General features: G+C 37.8%; 1 protein-coding gene across 7 annotated transcripts in view; it reads right to left on the minus strand.

Annotated features, from left to right (window-relative positions):
• Positions 1-14,123, minus strand: part of LOC136770378 (voltage-dependent L-type calcium channel subunit beta-2) — a 125,722-nt gene that overhangs the window by 2,577 nt on the left and 109,022 nt on the right. For all 7 annotated transcript variants that reach the window (XM_066723394.1, XM_066723390.1, XM_066723392.1 and 4 more), the window contains 6 exons: positions 12,107-12,187; positions 11,514-11,572; positions 8,423-8,532; positions 2,564-2,715; positions 1,501-1,596; positions 405-590 (listed from right to left, as the gene is read on the minus strand). In XM_066723394.1, coding sequence (XP_066579491.1) covers positions 405-590; positions 1,501-1,596; positions 2,564-2,715; positions 8,423-8,532; positions 11,514-11,572; positions 12,107-12,187 — 684 coding nt within the window. The remainder of the gene's footprint in view (positions 1-404; positions 591-1,500; positions 1,597-2,563; positions 2,716-8,422; positions 8,533-11,513; positions 11,573-12,106; positions 12,188-14,123) is intronic.

Below are 14,123 nucleotides of genomic sequence, written 5' to 3' on the forward strand. Positions count from 1 at the left end.
TGGCAGTAAGCATTTTATTTTGCTTTTACTGGCACCTGGCAACAGCATGCTTCCAGTTTTTGTAGGAATAAAGAAATAAAGCTGATCCTCTTGGTTTGAACCCAGAAGAGAGTGTTTAATGATTAGAACCTACATTTCCTTTTAGCAAAATAAACAAGTCAGCATGGAGCACAATGGTCAGGACTTTTTTTTTTTGGTTATTTTACGTAACCAAACGACCCAGTACATCTTAATAGGGCCTCAGAAGAAGGCAGAAGGGATGCAACAAGACAGCCCTAGCCCGACATTGTAATACTCTGCAGGTTTCTCATCTCTAGCCCGGATTGTGCTCCCGTCATGTCGCGCTCCTGTTTGCAGGTTGTGGGGAACCCCACGTTAGACCGCAGCTTGGTGAGGACCTGTACCTGCAGGTTGGAGACCGGTGCGGGGCTGGACGGGAGAGCGGCCGTGGCCAGGGTGCGAACGAGGAGCGGATTGGGGGGATTGCAGCTGGCCGGGTGCGTGGCCTTCCAGTAGGCCTCCAGGTAGTCTGCCATGTGCTCACAAGCATCCTCCAGCTGGTTCTCGTCCAGAATGACGTCGAACATTTCCTGTGTGGAGGAGAAACAGTGTGAAGCAGAACACAATTGAAAACGATAATCTTAGAGAAAGCCTTACAGAAGCTCAGTACCAGACGTCTCAAGATCATCCAAGCTGTCCAAGAACAGAAGATGTCTTCAAATTAATAATAATAATAATAATAATAATACAACTACTACTACTACTACTACTAATAATAATAATAATATTAAAAGATACCGTGCTGTCTGGAGACAAATAGATTCTGTGAAACTTCCACTGGTGACTGACATTCTCAAACTCTCAAACCATTACGTATACAGACACATTTTTTTAGTACATTGAAATAGGAAGAGATGAGTTTACATTAAAGGCAAATCATTGATTTGTGCAACACATTTCTTCTAAATAGAATTAAAAAGTGCTGATTTCTCAAAGCTAAATGCAAATGGCTTTAAAGGTACAAAAGCGTCCCTATGTGCATCCAACAGTGTTTTAATGTAAGCAGCGTTAAAATCCCCCTCTGAATTTTTTTTAAATTGTAATCGCAATATAAAGCTCAGAAAATACATACAGACTGTGATACAATACTATACCAACTAAAGGAGATTTTAAATGCACACTCTGCAGAAACCCAAACTGCTTATATCTTCAATGTATTTAATTACAGCATGCACCACTACTAACATTTTATAAAACATTTATTTTTTATATTATATGACTCATCTACGGTAACGGTATCAGAATGACCTGTATACATACATCATAAATAACTGAACCATCTGCTTCATAGATATATACGTATGTTGCAACACTTAGCTTCCAGTTTCAGAGTCATTTATAACTTGTCTGTTTAAAAAAGAGAAGGGCAGATAAGAAATCTTGCACAGATCTATTGCCCGTGCCGGTGCCGGACTGTTCTAATTGGTGCAAGTTACTCACCGGAGGGCACTGGGCCAGTTTGTCAGCTGCTACCATCTGGACATTCAAGTGCTTAGCCTGCGATTTCCCTCTGGATTTGATTAACCTCTGTAAAACCTTTACAAGGGCAAAAGCAAACAAAGTGTCAGACCAGGAAGGCTGTACAGTGTCTATGATGTGTATATCATACCCAATCACCCCCGCTGATTTAACAACCAAGCAAATGTATAGTGACTGTTCAAAACAATGGCCTATATTCTTCCTGGGTTCACATTTACAAGTTCAGTATGAGTTTAGTATGACAGACTTTCTTTTCTTTCTCTCCTGCACGTAGCTTGGCTGGATTATATTAGACCTGCAGAGAGACCTAAATTGGATTCCAATGGCTGCCTTGCATTTTGTTGATGCATTAGAAGGGTCAAACACAGGGATTGCATTAAACAGATTTTTTCAAAACCCAGTTTGATAATGTTCTAAAATCTATGTTTCTTGGCAATGGACATGAAACACAGTCTAAACTGCCACTGGTTCGATACCTTTTATGAGGGGCTTACATTGTTACACGAACAGGATTTTAGAATCAGTGCACTGACATTTTAAACCTGCTGCAATCACAGGAGGAAAGATGATTTACTTGTAGGCACAATTCTGAACTAATGTGTAGGGGATCTGATTTACAATGTGGCTTTTTGGACTTTTTTTTTTTTAATTTTTGTGGCTGTCGAAGAGGCATGGCTAAGTCTGACAACATTCTGGCACTTTTATCAGAGAGATATTTAATACATTTATTATCCAGGCTTACAACCCAAAGGCCAGGGTTTTCGTTTATTGATCTTAGCAGAATTATGACTCCATGTCCTCATTACAAAATGTCAAAGTTATAAATCTGCCACACTCCTGCATTTGAACTTTCTGCATGTCCTCCTTCACTCAGGCAAGCTCTGCTTCTTTACGTATTATAATAAATGTGTTTTTTAAAGCTTTCACTAGACATCTAATCCAATGTTAGCAAGCTTTCCAGACATGCAGATTCCCAACTACAAGTGAGGTGAAAAATGTATTTATTGGTGACACGTCAGCTTACCTTTGGAGATGAGATCTTTACATAGACGATGATGGGAGCCAGGGAGGTTTTTCCGAGCTGAGCCGGATGATTGATCGTGTCAGCATCCAGCACCACCAGCTGTAAGGTTCTTGCAAGTTCAAATATTCGTTCTATTTCACTCTGTACTTCAGCTACAAGAAAGCAAAGAAATATTGTCACTCCACGTGTCCTATAACAGAGTATTTGTCAGCTCCATCATCTCCAGGCGTTTTAAATGGAATCTCATTAACAGAGAGGGAAAAATTACAACAAAATGTTATTAATTATCCAGCTTACAGGACAACAGAACCTCCAATGTAAAAAGCTCTAATTTTGAACAAATATATTTGTCATTAACATAATATATATATCCAGGAACACCACATTTCCTTTGCACCATTGACACAGAGTATGAAAAGGGTTATTGAACACAATAGCGTTTAGCCTACAACAGAAAGACTGGGTGGAGGCAGCGTGCCTAATTGTTTATCTGGGTGGCACTTCAAACACTTTACCAAAGAGTGCGCCAAGAGCCGGCCCTACAGTACAGATGTTTATACTGGATGGAGGAGGCCCCTGCCCTGCTGTAACTGTGTAGCGCAGGATAGCTACACAGAGTATTTATAAGGGATGTGTCCATTACTTAATTATTCAGGGCTGAAGCAAAGCAAATCAGATAGTTCATCCATGGGGTTGTAAATGTGAGCAGGAGCACAAAACACTACAGGATAAACGAGGTGTCAATATCTGCAGTGATAAAATGTAATGGCTCCATTTCTTTATTGGTCAAAGGATGCAGTTTGGTTTGGTTTTGTTTGATGTTATATTAGCATTGGGTTAATATAAGGAAATGTGCATACTTATTAAATAAATTAATAGTAGCAATAACATTGTACAGTATTAAAATTATAGACCTGTCCAGGTTGTTAAAAGCGTGGAGTTAAAGTTTACTTTAGGAGTGGGTTAGTGAATGACAATAAACCATTTAGTGCGATTCTTAAAGATCCTGATTATAAGCCACCACACATACCTGTATTCCCAATTTTAATGATAATAACTAAATAACACTTTCTTTTTTGTAGTAACAAGAAACCTTTTTAAAGATGTATGGTATGGAATCAAACTATATTCGGTTGCAGCATTTATTTTGTGAAGGGGATCTGGGAGGATGAAAAGTGAAATCCATTCAAAATAAAGGTTTGCCATAACAACCTGTTTGACAAAGTAAGGTATGGAAACAATAAGAAAGATAAAATGGGATTGTGAGATGAGAATGTACAGAGAAACAAGGGTGGGTCAAGATGACTCATTCCCTTCAACAGAGGAGACCACGTGGGGACTTGATTCAAGTCTTCAAAATCATGAAAGGTATCGACCACATCAAACCAGAGGAGCTTTTCCAGATCAGCAGGGACACACGGACCCGGGGACACAAATGGAAATTGGGCTTCAAGGCATTCAAGACAGAAAACAGGAGACACTTCTTCACACAGAGAGTTGTCACAATCTGAACAAACTCCCCAGCGATGTGGCTGAAGCTGAAAATTTGGGAACATTTAAAAATAGACTGGATAGTATCCTTCGATCAATTAGTTATTAATGGACACCAAACGAGCACGATGGGTCGAATGGCCTCCTCTCATTTGTAAACTTTCTTTTGTTCTTATTCATTATTCAGGATATAAACAAACAGTTTTATACTATTACTACTACACTAACCACAGAGATGGTTTTGGCTTGATTCTTTTATGACTGAAAGGCTTACTGCACGATTGTTTAAGACACAATCTTTGACCATGTTGCAAGCAAACCTTCTGTTTTAGCTCTATGAGGACAAATACAATATTTATCAGTAAGCAAGGTCAAACAAATTGCGTTATTGATGTTATTATTTAGCTTTGTTGTAATGATTTGTATTTTAGATTTAATTTACATTTAAGATTCTATTATTGTAAACAAGATACTTTATTTGTATTTTACTATGCATGTAGGGACACTCATTATTACACTCTATATACTATATACATTTAATTTCACTCCTTGTATTTCTTTGCTCTCAAATAAATAAAGGTCAGAAGATAAACTGTTACTGTCACTGTTAATATAATATACTTTGGTGTTTCAATTACACTAAAAAAATAATCTCTTGCATAAGAAGTTACACATTTCCAACAATGTATTCTAACTTGTCATTGTGAATCAGCTAAACTATACTGCCTGTACCTGCTATTCTGTAGCCTAATGGATCTAATAAGATCTCTGGCCATCTCTGTTTTGTTAAACTAAAGTATTCTGTAAGGATACATCTCTGAAATCCAGTTTTGAATCCTATCGTATCAAAGGAAAACATATCTGATACTTTTCTTGTGAATACAAATACAAGCCAAAACCTTTAAGATAATTCTGCAGCTCATTAAATTTCTTATAATCTCTTTCTCTAATCAGTACATAGCAATGGTCTTGTTGCACACAACAAATACTGAATGCGCACAAACAGCTACTAATATATCATACATACCCACAACATCTGGAATGGGAGAGGGCATAATGAGAGCAATAGAATGGAAAAAGCCAGGAAAATCAGGTCCTCATGTTAAATCATACAATGTGATCAACCTATTGCATTAGCACCAGCTGCAAGCACCAGTACTGGACAGTGGAGCACATGGAGCACAGCAACAAAACATGACACCCTGGCACGTTCTGCACATGGTAACTGAAAGTGCCAAAAGCCAAAGAACGATGTAAGACTTGAAACACTGTGGTCAGCACTAGGATCAACTTTATATCAATAATCAATAATAGAAAGACCTTCGTAATCAGAAAACTGAATACCATATTATGAATTACCATATTATTTATTACAAAATCGAAATCTTGGTTTTGTTTATTGTATACTGACCCCAAATAGAACACTTTTTCAAGAATTTCATCATGTCATTAAATCTTATTAGGATATACAAATAGCTTAGAAGTAGAACATCACTTAGGACATCAGAACTCATTTATCTAAGTAATTCAGTTCCTAGGAATATGGTGCATTAGATTCAGCAAGATGATTTGCCAAACAGCTGCTACTTTCTGTGATGTGTTTTTGTCATCGGTTAAGCAGGTTCCTATGTGTTGTTAAAAGATTTCTACAACATGAGTTTGAGGAAATGCAGACGGCAAGACAGACATTGTGTTTATCTGAAAAGTTTAAGAAAACAATATATATCACTCACATATATCACTCAACCATTAACATCGCAGTGACCGTATTTCTCACATACTTATGTTGTTTCATTGAATAAAACAAGCTGCACACTTCTTATATTCAATAAAGTAAAACAGTAATAAGGGATTTTAAAAGCTAGCTTTAAATTCTATAGTACATATATACAATGAGGGAAAAAAGTATTTGATCCCCTGCTGATTTTGTACGTTTGCCCACTGACAAAGAAATGATCAGTCTATAATTTTAATGGGAGGTGTATTTTAACAGTGAGAGACAGAATAACAACAACAAAATCCAGAAAAACGCATTTCAAAAAAGTTATAAATTGATTTGCATGTTAATGAGGGGTATAAGTATTTGATCCCCTATCAATCAGCAAGATTTCTGGCTCCCAGGTGTCTTTTATACAGGTAACGAGCTGAGATTAGGGGCACTCTCTTAAAGGCAGTGCTCCTAATCTCAGCTGGTTACCTGTATAAAAGACACCTGTCCACAGAAGCAATCAATCAATCAGATTCCAAACTCTCCACCATGGCCAAGACCAAAGAGCTGTCCAAGGATGTCAGGGACAAGATTGTAGACCTACACAAGGCTGGAATGGGCTACAAGACCATCATCAAGTAGTTTGGTGAGAAGGTGACAACAGCTGGTGCGATTATTCGCAAATGGAAGAAACACAAAATAACTGTCAGTCTTCCTCGGTCTGGGGCTCCATGCAAGATCTCACCTCGTGGAGTTTCAATGATCATGAGAACGGTGAGGAATCAGCCCAGAACTACACGGGAGGATCTTGTTAATGATCTCAAGGCAGCTGGGACCATAGTCACCAAGAAAACAATTGGTAACACACTACGCCGTGAGGGACTGAAATCCTGCAGCGCCCGCAAGGTCCCCCTGCTCAAGAAAGCACATGTACAGGCCTGTCTGAAGTTTGCCAATGAACATCTGAATGATTCAGAGGAGAACTGGGTGAAAGTGTTGTGGTCAGATGAGACCAAAATCGAGCTCTATGGCATCAACTCAACTCGCCGTGTTTGGAGGAGGAGGAATGACCCCAAGAACACCATCCCCACCGTCAAACATTTTTCTGCTAAGGGGACAGGACAACTGCACCGCATCAAAGGGACGATGGACGGGGCCATGTACCGTCAAATCTTGGGTGAGAACCTCCTTCCCTCAGCCAGGGCATTGAAAATGGGTCGTGGATAAGTATTCCAGCATGACAATGACCCAAAACACACAGACAAGGCAACAAAGGAGTGGCTCAAGAAGAAGCACATTAAGGTCCTGGAGTGGCCTAGCCAGTCTCCAGACCTTAATCCCATAGAAAATCTGTGGAGGGAGTTGAAGGTTCGAGTTGCCAAACGTCAGCCTCGAAACCTTAATGACTTGGAAAGGATCTGCAAAGAGGAGTGGGACAAAATCCCTCCTGAGATGTGTGCAAACCTGGTGGCCAACTACAAGAAACGTCTGACCTCTGTGATTGCCAACAAGGGTTTTGCCACCAAGTACTAAATCGAAGGGGTCAAATACTTATTTCCCTCATTAACATGCAAATCAATTTATAACTTTTTTGAAATGCGTTTTTCTGGATTTTTTTGTTGTTATTCTGTCTCTCACTGCTAAAATACACCTACCATTAAAATTATATACTGATCATTTCTTTGTCAGTTGGCAAACGTACAAAATCAGCAGGGGATCAAATACTTTTTTCCCCTCACTGTATATGTCAACCAACAGATAACAACACACACCAATATAACCGTTACTTTCCTCACACTGCCTATACACAATCATCTTATGTCCGAAATAAATGGCTATCACTTGAATGCTGATTTAGACAACTTCCAAAAAATATAAAGAATCATTGATAGGGCCGCATAACATGATACAGATCTTGGAAAAAAAAACACACTTAAAAGACAAAAAATTACAAGACCATAAAAGTAGTTTTTGGTACATCAGAGAGTACATTCTATAACTATACTGTTTAGCAATGAACTCTCTCTCATGACTGGGTTTCTATTATCTACACTGACACACTGAGGTTAAGTAGAGTGTGAAACAATTTATTGTAATCATAGTATCGGCGTTTAACTGTACTTCAATTTTTGAGCTGCAGTTTATTAGACTGGCATTGCCTGCCCACAACATAATGGAGCTTCCTATTAAAGTAAAAGTAAAAAAACAATTCTGTCCTGCTGGTGAAGAACTACATTTGTTATTATCTCAAGCTGATGAGTGAATCTGGTAAGAATCCTATCAGAAATGTCAGGGAATCATACTTAACAACTAAAAGCTGGGAGGACAGACTGGAAGCTCGTGCTCTTGTTTCTTTACCCTGGGAGAGAAACCGTATATGGTCACCTCAGAAAAGGCTGGAAACCACATTCTGTGTATTGCAGCTGCATGTGCTATGTTGGGCCTGCGCAAACTCTAGTGCAACCAGTCTTGCACATAGCATTCACAGCTAATCTAGGAAGGGACAAAAATAGCCATAATTTAAACGCAGTTAACAACATTAACGCAGATTGCCACATTTCCACATTGACGAACTGTCTGCATCACCTTGAAGCTGTTTTACTTGCATGTGAATCAGAATCGGACATTGAATAAGACAAAAGAAAACATTCACAACTCACCTAAGCTGGACCTTGTGTTGGAGCGCTCGATTATCGCGTGCTTACTGGGGTTGTTTAATACTGAGCGTTTGGCAAGTGAGATGTCAGCTGTGACCCGTGTGATTGATATTCTGGAAAAAAAAAAAAAAAAAAAAGACAAAACGTAACCATTTATGTAGTGTATCAGATGGGATTTCTAGGATTTCTAATTTTGCATAGACAGTATTTGCTAACAACATACAAGTCTCACTGTAAGTGTTACTGGGGCCACAAAGGGTGTGTTCTGCTTGTTTTCACCAAAAAGTAAATTTTCTCAAAAGGTATTTTTGTTGTTGTTATTAAGGAAAAAATCTGATCACTCTGTCTAACGGTTAATCATTTGTCACTGATTTAGCTGATGAAAATTCAAACAGTAGGTCAGTACCAGTCTTGAGCTGGGTTGAAAACAGTGCACAGAATGACGGCACCCCCTTGTGCCATTATAGTTATGCCACTGGCTCCTAAGCAGTTTACCTGAGATTATGCCTGTATAATGAAGTAAACTGGACTGTTGCTCGTTTTTAATTTTCTGACTACAAGCTGCAGAGTAGAACTTCATTATTAAGCCTAAAGCCCAACAATTCAACACAAGCTATATTTAACTTGTTCTGGAAATAACATGCTTCTATTTTTAGGAAGTGCCACAGATCTATCAACAGCTAATAGACTCATTTCAATCTCAAAGGAAAACAATATCCTATTTATAATACATTCTGTCGGGCAGATGACATGATTTCCATGTGATGTTTCAAATCAGTCAACATTGTTTATTTCAAATGGCAAAAGTGATTCGAAATCAGCAAAGATACAGATCAGAACTAAGATTAAAGTTGGCAGCACTTTGATTTGATGAGGCAATTTTTGCCATTCTCAAAATGATATTTACTATGACATAAATATAAATACAGTGATCAGATTCAATTAGTGGCATGACTGAAGCCTGAATGTTTTTGGAACTCTGTGATTGAAGATCACAAACCTGGAGCCATTTGGTTGCTCTGTCTGTTTATACACAGAGTGATTTTATTTATTTTTTTAGATCTTCCCAAAACTGTAACATTTGCTATGCATTTAATTCAAATTGATGTTTAAAACAACAATAACACCACATTCCATATAAAACAAATTCAAAATAAAACTAAACAAATATATTATCTATCTAGATATACACTCACCTAAAGGATTATTAGGAACACCATACTAATACTGTGTTTGACCCCCTTTTGCCTTCAGAACTGCCTTAATTCTACATGGCATTGATTCAACAAGGTGCTGAAAGCATTCTTTAGAAATGTTGGCCCATATTGATAGGATAGCATCTTGCAGTTGATGGAGATTTGTGGGATGCACATCCAGGGCACGAAGCTCCCGTTCCACCACATCCCAAAGATGCTCTATTGGGTTGAGATCTGGTGACTGTGGAGGCCAGTTTAGTACAGTGAACTCATTGTCATGTTCAAGAAACCAATTTGAAATGATTCGACCTTTGTGACATGGTGCATTATCCTGCTGGAAGTAGCCATCAGAGGATGGGTACATGGTGGTCATAAAGGGATGGACATGGTCAGAAACAATGCTCAGGTAGGCCGTGGCATTTAAACGATGCCCAATTGGCACTAAGGGGCCTAAAGTTTGCCAAGAAAACATCCCCCACACCATTACACCACCACCACCAGCCTGCACAGTGGTAACAAGGCATGATGGATCCATGTTCTCATTCTGTTTACGCCAAATTCTGACTCTACCATCTGAATGTCTCAACAGAAATCGAGACTCATCAGACCAGGCAACATTTTTCCAGTCTTCAACTGTCCAATTTTGGTGAGCTTGTGCAAATTGTAGCCTCTTTTTCCTATTTGTAGTGGAGATGAGTGGTACCCGGTGGGGTCTTCTGCTGTTGTAGCCCATCCGCCTCAAGGTTGTACGTGTTGTGGCTTCACAAATGCTTTGCTGCATACCTCGGTTGTAACGAGTGGTTATTTCAGTCAAAGTTGCTCTTCTATCAGCTTGAATCAGTCGGCCCATTCTCCTCTGACCTCTAGCATCAACAAGGCATTTTCGCCCACAGGACTGCCGCATACTGGATGTTTTTCCCTTTTCACACCATTCTTTGTAAACCCTAGAAATGGTTGTGCGTGAAAATCCCAGTAACTGAGCAGATTGTGAAATACTCAGACCGGCCCGTGTGGCACCAACAACCGTGCCACGCTCAAAATTGCTTAAATCACCTTTCTTTCCCATTCAGACATTCAGTTTGGAGTTCAGGAGATTGTCTTGACCAGGACCACACCCCTAAATGCATTGAAGCAACTGCCATGTGATTGGTTGGTTAGATAATTGCATTAATGAGAAATTGAACAGGTGTTCCTAATAATCCTTTAGGTGAGTGTATATACACATCTATCTATATCTATCTATATCTATATATCTATCTATATATCTATCTAGATCTATATATATCATCATACAAATTATTATGATTTATACACATATGTTTAGAACTAACCTCTAGTTCAACAGACATTTGGTTCAGTCTAATTTAAATCACATTAGGCTTGATCCAAAACTAGTTATTTTTCAGCAAAACTAAGAAACATAGTTAAGGTTAAGGGCAGGGTTCAGGGTTTTATCTGTATTTTTCATATTAACAATTCGTAATCAAGCTAAACATTGTAAATAACCAGAGGTCTAAATAATTACTGAAGCAAACAGGGAATCCAAACCAGTTATATGCTAAACTAATTTGGCAGAGCAAGCTCTTTTAAATGCTATTGATTTTAGAGGAAAATACCCGATTGAATGTCAGTGTACATGCTCAGCTCAACAAAACGTTTGTTCCCAAAACATTTCCTACCTTGTGAGGATTTGCTATAAATTTAAAATCTTACAAACCTAATGTCATTAATCATGAGGGAAGTCAGTCAGTTCATTTGAATGGCGTGATTTTCAGTCGAACACTCATTAGATATGGACACTTAACTGACACTATGTCTAGTGAGACTTTAATGGAGAATGATTGACAGGCCTTAGAAATCAGCGCCTTTATGTGAGTAACATGACCCTTCAAACTTACCTCCCTTCAAATCTGTGTTTTAAAAAGTCAAACAGTGCTTTCTGCATCATATCTGTCACCTATAAAGAATAAAAATAAAATAAAAAATGAACCTTAATGGTTTCTTTAAAGGAATACAGACATTTTCTAAATTAGAGAATTACACAGTAATGTACAATAAATATCAATTTTGTCATTTTTATTTTATAATGAAAAGATAATTCATAAACATCACATCGAAATATGTGTCTTCTTGCTTCCTAACAATTCATCTTCATGTTGCAAGACCTCTACTATTATTGATGTCTTTAATAATGAGTGTTTTCAAGGCTTAAATTATAGATCTTTGGAATTATTTGAGTTTATCCTGCTGTTAAGTTTTCAATCAATCAATCAGCTCTATGGCTTTAATTAAAACATATTCAGAGTTTAAAAAGTCTTAAGTACACAGAGTATCTGTGCTTTCACCTTAGAAGAAACCTGACTTCTAAATCTAATTTTGTAACACTTAATAGTTGCCGCATCCAGTTCATTTTTGTGACAAACAGGACGCTAATAAGGCCTGCATTCTGCACAGCTTGAACAGAACCGCTCTGCTCAGAAAGACTCCTTACCTCATATCCCTTCAATGAAGGCCCCACCAGAACCACAGGTCGCATTGAAGGCACTACATCATATGGAGGAATATGTTCAGTCTGCAGAGGGAGAAGATATTATTATACACAGCCTTTTTCAGGGAATGTTGAAATGTTTAAAGTTATGGGCTGATTAAAGCAGTGCAAAAAATACAGAAGCTTCACACTTACTAGTAACACTGTCTGAGCACTGAATTAGTCACCCTGTTCTGTATTCCAGTTCTACTTCTACAGCTTCACTGCACTGGTATGAATGACAGGTAACATGGAGGTTTCTCCAGAATTGCAAATGCTTCAGTGTGGCATGTGAAAAGAATAGGGCCTATGATCTTAGTGTCATCAAGCACCAATTCCTGGTGCAATAGTGCATTTGTACATGACCTCATTAGAGAATATAAGAAAGTTGTCCGAATCCATTGGAATTCACATTTATTTTGAATTCATGTTCATTTCTCAGTGCGGCAAATTATACAATTAACCTTATCGCTCAACACACTAATATTTGACTTTCATATGGAACACGTATGAATTGCATATTCTTCGTAATATTTTTAAATGAGGAAGAGTACATCAATCATTCCAAGCCATGACTTCAACATTGAATTGTCTTTATCGGGACAAAAAAAACAACTAAATTTTAGATTAAATATCCCCCCTTACTTTTTTATACAGCACATATGTTTCCTTTCTAGACTGCAAGGTAAGGATACTAGAAGAACTAAATGCACAATCACAATATTTGCCCTACCCAAACTATTGAGATTGCTAAATGGTACAGATCATATTTTTAGCCATACAATAAAGAATGCCGCACAAATTATAAAGTCATAAAAGAGTCACAATAAAATTGCAGAATACTTAAATATCTAAAACGCGATGGCATCCAAGCTCTAAGACTTACTAAGGGCTGTCATCTCATTCATTGGACAGACAGTGCTCACTCAGAAAGAAAAGTTATTCTCAATAACTCGTTATAAAATATAGAACACAGCAAGTAAAGGGGTTCTGGTAAAAGCAAAACACAGAAGAAACATCAAGCACATATATGTTACAAGTGGAAGGGGGAACAAAACACAAGGCACAGGAAAACAATCTACAACCCCAGATTTAATTCAAGTATATATGTGTGTGTGTATGTGTATATGTATTAAAATAAGAGTAAGATAACATAACTGTTACTTCTGTGAGAGTTCAGAGCATGCAATATTTCCCAAGCAAGCACCACCATAGCATAATTTAGAAAAATATAGCAGACTATAAAAATATTTATAGTCTGTGTATAAATATGGACTTTGTATTTCCTTTATGAAAACCATAAAGCTGATTGTTGCAGACAGGTTCTACTAATTAAACTGGCTCCATCTGGTGCCTGATCAGAGTCCCATTGTGATGCCAAATGATCTTAACAACCTGAAAGTACATAACATCCCTGTTGCCATTTCTGCATTGGTATCAGTGCATTAATTCTGAAAAATGTAAAAGACGAAATTGAAGACAAGCCGAGTATTTCGGCAGAAGCCTCCCCCCAGAACCCAGTGTCAAGAGTGATGTTTTTGAATCAAGATGTAGAAAGAACAGTGCGCGGTTTAAAAAAAGAATTTCAGATGTCTTTGTAATTATGCCAAGAAGACACTTGTGGGATTTTAAATTTATACTGCGGATTTGAGTATAAAACCAATGCAGTTTATATAAGCTGTTATGTAGAAGCTATTTCATAACATGGATTTTGCAGTATGAGTAATATTTGGCTGTACTTGATTACTCTTAGGTTAAAAGAATGACCACAAATATACACTGTACAGCAAATACCTAATTGCAGTATACTTTTAATACAAGTATACTATATCTAAATACATAGATACAATTGTACATTTGTAAGTAGTTACAATTGTACAATATCAGTATATTTGTGTAATTGACAAGCTGCAATGGTTCAGAAGTACCATGTCTTTCTGAGATATCTGTGAAGGTATTGTTGAGTTCCATGTTAAGAATA

This window comes from Amia ocellicauda, chromosome 2 (genome assembly GCF_036373705.1).
Source record: "Amia ocellicauda isolate fAmiCal2 chromosome 2, fAmiCal2.hap1, whole genome shotgun sequence".
Taxonomy (NCBI): Eukaryota; Metazoa; Chordata; class Actinopteri; order Amiiformes; family Amiidae; genus Amia; species Amia ocellicauda.